Source organism: Oncorhynchus tshawytscha, linkage group LG14 (assembly GCF_018296145.1).
Source record: "Oncorhynchus tshawytscha isolate Ot180627B linkage group LG14, Otsh_v2.0, whole genome shotgun sequence".
Taxonomy (NCBI): domain Eukaryota; kingdom Metazoa; phylum Chordata; class Actinopteri; order Salmoniformes; family Salmonidae; genus Oncorhynchus; species Oncorhynchus tshawytscha.
Genome location: NC_056442.1, coordinates 52,662,578 through 52,668,574, shown reverse-complemented (window position 1 = coordinate 52,668,574; position 5,997 = coordinate 52,662,578). Strand labels below are relative to the sequence as shown.

The following is a 5,997-nucleotide window of genomic DNA, read 5'->3' as shown; positions in this document are numbered from 1 at the left end:
TAGATGACTGAACATTTCCATTGTATATCAAATTACACTCCATGTCACCATCTCAACATTCTATGAGATTTGATTTGTTGAAACGATTGTTGTTGTGTTGTTCTTTCGCCGACTGTCAACAATAATTAATATTTGTCTGTTTGTTTCCAGCCAGAGGTGATGCCTGTTCACAATCTGTCTGTATTGATTGTTGAGTTGGAGTCTTTTCACAATGTGTCTGTATTGATTGTTGAGTTGGAGTCTGGTCAGTATGTATCTTTTCTAGTTGCTGCAGCATTACCTAGTTTTTGTTATTCACCTAAAGAGCATTCCAAGTCAATACTTTTAAAAGGATGGCCTATTTCAAGATACTGCTGTTTGGAATTTGCTCCATTTGAATCCAATGCATTTTAAATGATGTTCCCTTTTAGGGATGTTCCCTTTGAAGGATGTTCCCTTTTATTAAGGATGCTCCCTTTGAAGGATGCTCCCTTTGAAGGATGCTCCCTTTGAAGGATGCTCCCTTTGAAGGATGCTCCCTTTGAAGGATGCTCCCTTTGAAGGATTCTCCCTTTTAAGGAAGTTCCCTTTGAAGGAAGTTCCCTTTTAGGGATGCTCCCTTTGAAAGATGTTCCCTTTTAGGGATGTTCCCTTTTAAGGATGCTCCATTTGAAGGATGCTCCCTTTGAAGGATGCTCCCTTTGAAGGATGTTCCCTTTTAGGGAAGTTCCCTTTTAAGGAAGTTCCATTTGAAGGAAGTTCCCTTTTTAGGGATGTTCCCTTTGAAGTCAACACTTGTTCCCTTCGAGACTTTGCAAACCAGGTCTTTTTAAATGATTTTACAGGTGACGTGTGTAGCTACCCTCTAGAATGTTGATTTTTTGTTCAGTGCTCCTTAGACAAGGGATAAGGTCCTTTTAGCTCAGTTCATGGTAGCATCTGTTTCCCTTGTCCAATACTTACTGAGTGACATGCTTTAGAAAGGGGATTTCCATCTGTCCTTTTGGAGCCCAAAGAAACTGTACAGATATTGTTATAATCTGGTGTTGTTTGGGTCTGCACTGAGTCCTCATCCCCAGAACGAATGGTCTGCACTGAGTCCACATCCCCAGAACGAATGGTCTGCACTGAGTCCTCATCCCCAGAACGAATGGTCTGCACTGAGTCCTCATCCCCAGAACTGAATGGTCTGCACTGAGTCCACATCCCCAGAACTGAATGGTCTGCACTGAGTCCTCATCCCCAGAACTGAATGGTCTGCACTGAGTCCACATCCCAAGAACTAATGGTCTGCACTGAATCCTCATCCCCCCCAGAACGAATGGTCTGCACTGAGTCCACATCCCAAGAACTAATGGTCTGCACTGAGTCCTCAGAACATCCCCAGAACGAATGGTCTGCACTGAGTCCACATCCCCAGAACGAATGGTCTGCACTGAGTCCACATCCCCAGAACGAATGGTCTGCACTGAGTCCTCATCCCCAGAACTAATTATATGCACTGAGTTGTTTTTATTTTTTTAATTTCACCTTTATTTAACCAGGTAGGCCAGTTGAGAACAAGTTCTCATTTGCAACTGCGACCTGGCCAAGATAAAGCATAGCAGTGTGAGCAGACAACACAGAGTTACACATGGAATAAAAAATTAACAGAGCAGAGCTGTTGGCCGAGGTTGGAGTAGCCAGGCGGAAGGCATGGCCAGCCGTTGAGAAATGCTTATTGAAGTTTTCGATAATCATGGATTTATCGGTGGTGACCGTGTTACCTAGCCTCAGTGCAGTGGGCAGCTGGGAGGAGGTGCTCTTGTTCTCCATGGACTTCACAGTGTCCCAGAACTTTTTGTAGTTGGAGCTACAGGATGCAAACTTCTGCCTGAAGAAGCTGGCCTTAGCTTTCCTGACTGACTGCGTGTATTGGTTCCGGACTTCCCTGAACAGTTGCATATCCCGGGGACTATTCGATGCTATTGCAGTCCGCCACATGATGTTTTTGTGCTGGTCGAGGGCAGTCAGGTCTGGGGTGAACCAAGGACTGTATCTGTTCTTAGTTCTGCATTTTTTGAACGGAGCATGCTTATCTAAAATGGTAAGGAAGTTACTTTTAAAGAATGACCAGGCATCCTCAACTGACGGGATGAGGTCAATGTCCTTCCAGGATACCCGGGCCAGGTCGATTAGAAAGGCCTGCTCACAGAAGTGTTTTAGGGAGCGTTTGACAGTGATGAGGGGTGGTCGTTTGACTGCGGCTCCGTAGCGGATACAGGGAATGAGGCAGTGAACGCTGAGATCCTGGTTGAAGACAGCGGAGGTGTATTTGGAGGGCCAGTTGGTCAGGCTGACGTCTATGAGGGTGCCCTTGTTTACAGAGTTAGGGTTGTACCTGGTGGGTTCCTTGATGATTTGTGTGAGATTGAGGGCATCTAGCTTAGATTGTAGGACTGGCGGGGTGTTAAGCATATCCCAGTTTAGGTCACCTAACAGAACAAACTCTGAGGCTAGATGGGGGGCGATCAATTCACAAATGGTGTCCAGGGCACAGCTGGGAGCTGAGGGGGTCGGTAGCAGGCGGCAACAGTGAGAGACTTATTTCTGGAGAGAGTAATTTTCAAAATTAGTAGTTCGAACTGTTTGGGTATGGACCTGGAAAGTATGACATTACTTTGCAGGCTATCTCTGCAGTAGACTGCAACTCCTCCCCCTTTAGCAGTTCTATCTTGACGGAAGATGTTATAGTTGGGTATGGAAATCTCTGAATTTTGGTGGCCTTCCTGAGCCAGGATTCAGACACAGCAAGGACATCAGGGTTAGCAGAGTGTGCTAGAGCAGTGAGTAAAACAAACTTAGGGAGGAGGCTTCTGATGTTGACATGCATGAAACCAAGGCTTTTTCGATCACAGAAGTCAACAAATGAGGGTGCCTGGGGACATGCAGGGCCTGGGTTTACCTCCACATCACCCGCGGAACAGAGAAGGAGTAGTATGAGGGTGCGGCTAAAGGCTATCAAAACTGGTCGCCTAGAGCGTTGGGGACAGAGAATAAGAGGAGCAGGTTTCTGGGCATGGTAGAATATATTCAGGGCATAGTGCGCAGACAGGGGTATGGTGGGGTGCGGGTACAGCGGGGGTAAGCCCAGGCACTGGGTGATAATGAGAGAGGTTGTGTCTCTGGACATGCTGGTTGTAATGGGTGAGGTCACCGCATGTGTGGGAGGTGGGACAAAGGAGTTATCAGGGGTATGAAGAGTAGAACTAGGGGCTCCATTGTGAACTAGAACAATGATAACTAACCTGAGCAACAGTATACAAGGCATATTGACATTTGAGAGAGACATACAGCGAGGCATACAGTAATCACAGGTGTTGAATTGGGAAAGCTAGCTTAAACAGTAGGTGAGACAACAGCTAATCAGCTAGCACAACAACAGCAGGTAAAATGGCGTTGACTAGGCAACGGGGCCGACAGATAAAACATAAACAAGCAGAATGGAGTACCATGATTAATGGACAGTCCAGAGTGCATCAGCTATGTAGCCAAGAGATCAGTGTCCAGGGGGCAGCGGTGGATGGGGCAGGGAAGCTGGACTGGCGAGTGTTATCCAGGTTGAAAAAAAAAGTTAACAATGACTAAATAGCTTGTAGCTAGTTAGCTTCTGGAGGTTCTTGAGTGTGTTCTAAAAATTAAAAATAAAAGCAATTCCGTATCACATTGGGTGAGGCAGGTTTCCGGAAAGGTATAAACAGATTAAAAATCAAGAAGAGATAGAAAGTAAATATGGGTCCGGTGAGTGTTTGGGACGCGGCGATTCAGACGGTTAGCAGGCCTGTGCTAACAAGCTAACAGTTCGTAGGCCCGGGCTAGACAAGCTAGCAGTTAGCAGGCCTGTGCTAACAAGCTAACAGTTTGTAGGCCCGGGCTAGACAAGCTAGCAGTTAGCAGGCCTGTGCTAACAAGCTAACAGTTCGTAGGCCCGGACTAAACAAGGTAGCAGTTAGCGGACCGGGGCTAGACAAGCTAGCAGTTAGCAGGCCGAGTTTAGAAAGCAGGGAGATAGCGAGGGCTAGAGAGTTGGCCTTTAGGGGACGTCGTGATGGGGTGAGTCTGTTTATTCCTCTTCATGCGGTGACATCGATAGACCGGTCGTGGGCCCGGGTATTGTAGCCCAGGAGTATGCTACGGTGGTGGTACAGGTGCGCTGGCCGGGCTAGCTTCACACTAAGTGGGTGGAAGCGCTAGCCAGGAGTAATCATCCGGGGTTGCGGTTTAGCTAGATAGCTAGTTGTGAAGATCCAGCTGAAATGTTCCGTTTGCGGTGGGAATCCAGGGATGAATCCGGGATGAAAAAATAAATAGGTCCGTTATGCTCTGGTTAGAGTCACGTTGTTCGAGCTGGCGAGAGCTTTCCGAGCTAAAGGTTAGCTTAGCTGATGACCGGTTAGCTGAAGATCGCTAGCATAGCTGGTGGTTAGCCGGCTAGCTTCAGTTGAGGGGTTCCGGTTCCGAAGTAAATATAAATACTTTAGGAAAAATAGCTACATTGGGTGAGGCGGGTTGCAGGAGAGTATTTGGAAGCTTAGGTTTAGCAAAATGTTTTTGAAGAAAAATATGTAAAAAACGAAAAATAGACGATATATACAGGGACACGACGAGACAGGACGACTTACTGCTACGCCATCTTGGTAACTTATGTCCACATCCCCAGAACTAATGGTCTGTACTGAGTCCACATCCCCAGAATTAATAGACTGTACTGAGTCCACATCCCCCGAACTACTGGTCTACACTGAGTCCACATCTCCAGAACTAATGGTCTCCACTGCGTCCACATCCCCAGAACTAAAGGGCCACATGGCCATGTCTGGTGTTACTGAGGCTCAGCTCCATCCCATCTAGATCTATCCATACGGTGTGTATGTGTTTGTGTGTGTGTGTCTGTATTTGGCCTTGTTTAGTATGACAGTGGCACAAATCGTTCAGATCCAAAGAGAACAGATGACTGCTATTCCCCACGGTTTTGTGTGTGTGTGTGTGTGTGTGTGTGTATGTGTGTGTCTGTGTTTTCTTGCATGTGTGTGTGATGGAAAACTAGTGTGATCATTCTATCATTCAACTCCAGCTAAGCTCAGAGGCAAAACACTGCAGGCAAGAGAAACAGTACAATAATGTCTAGTACTTGTGTTAACCTTTCATGTTAGTGTGTACATGTTAGTGTGTATGTGTTAGTGTGTATGTGTTAGTGTGTACGTGTTAGTGTGTACATGTTAGTGTGTACGTGTTAGTGTGTATGTGTTAGTGTGTATGTGTTAGTGTGTATGTGTTAGTGTGTATGTGTTAGTGTGTATGTGTTAGTGTGTATGTGTTAGTGTGTATGTGTTAGTATGTACATGTTAGTGTGTACATGTTAGTGTGTATGTGTTAGTGTGTATGTGTTATGTGTTGTTAGTGTATGTGTTAGTGTGTATGTGTTAGTGTGTATGTGTTAGTGTGTATGTGTTAGTGTGTACATGTTAGTGTGTATGTGTTAGTGTGTACGTGTTAGTGTGTACGTGTTAGTGTGTACGTGTTAGTGTGTACGTGTTAGTGTGTATGTGTTAGTGTGTATGTGTTAGTGTGTATGTGTTAGTGTGTATGTGTTAGTGTGTATGTGTTAGTGTGTATGTGTTAACCTCTCTGGGACATGGCCAAAAGCCATTGAAAATGCAGAGCGCCAAATTCAAATAAATTACTATAAAAATCTAACTTTCATTAAATCACACATGCAAGATAGCAAATTAAACCTATACTTGTTGTGAATCCAGCCAACGTGTCAGATTTCTAAAAGGCTTTTCGGCGAAAGCAAACGATGCTATTATCTGAGGATAGCACCTCCGTAAACAAAGAGAGAAACCATATTTCAACCCTGCAGGCGCGACACAAAACGCATAAATAACAATATAAATCATGCCTTACCTTTGACGAGCTTCTTCTGTTGGCAGTGCAATATGTCCCATAAACATCACAAATGGTCCTTTTGTTCGATTA

General features: G+C 45.3%; 1 protein-coding gene across 1 annotated transcript in view; it reads left to right on the top strand.

Moving 5' to 3' along the window:
• LOC121839167 (early nodulin-75-like) overlaps window positions 1-4,869 on the top strand; it is a 45,713-nt gene extending 40,844 nt beyond the window's left edge. The window contains exon 3 of the mRNA XM_042296572.1: window positions 4,811-4,869. Within this exon, the coding sequence (XP_042152506.1) occupies window positions 4,811-4,869 (59 nt within the window). The remainder of the gene's footprint in view (window positions 1-4,810) is intronic.
• Window positions 4,870-5,997: the final 1,128 nt, after the last annotated feature.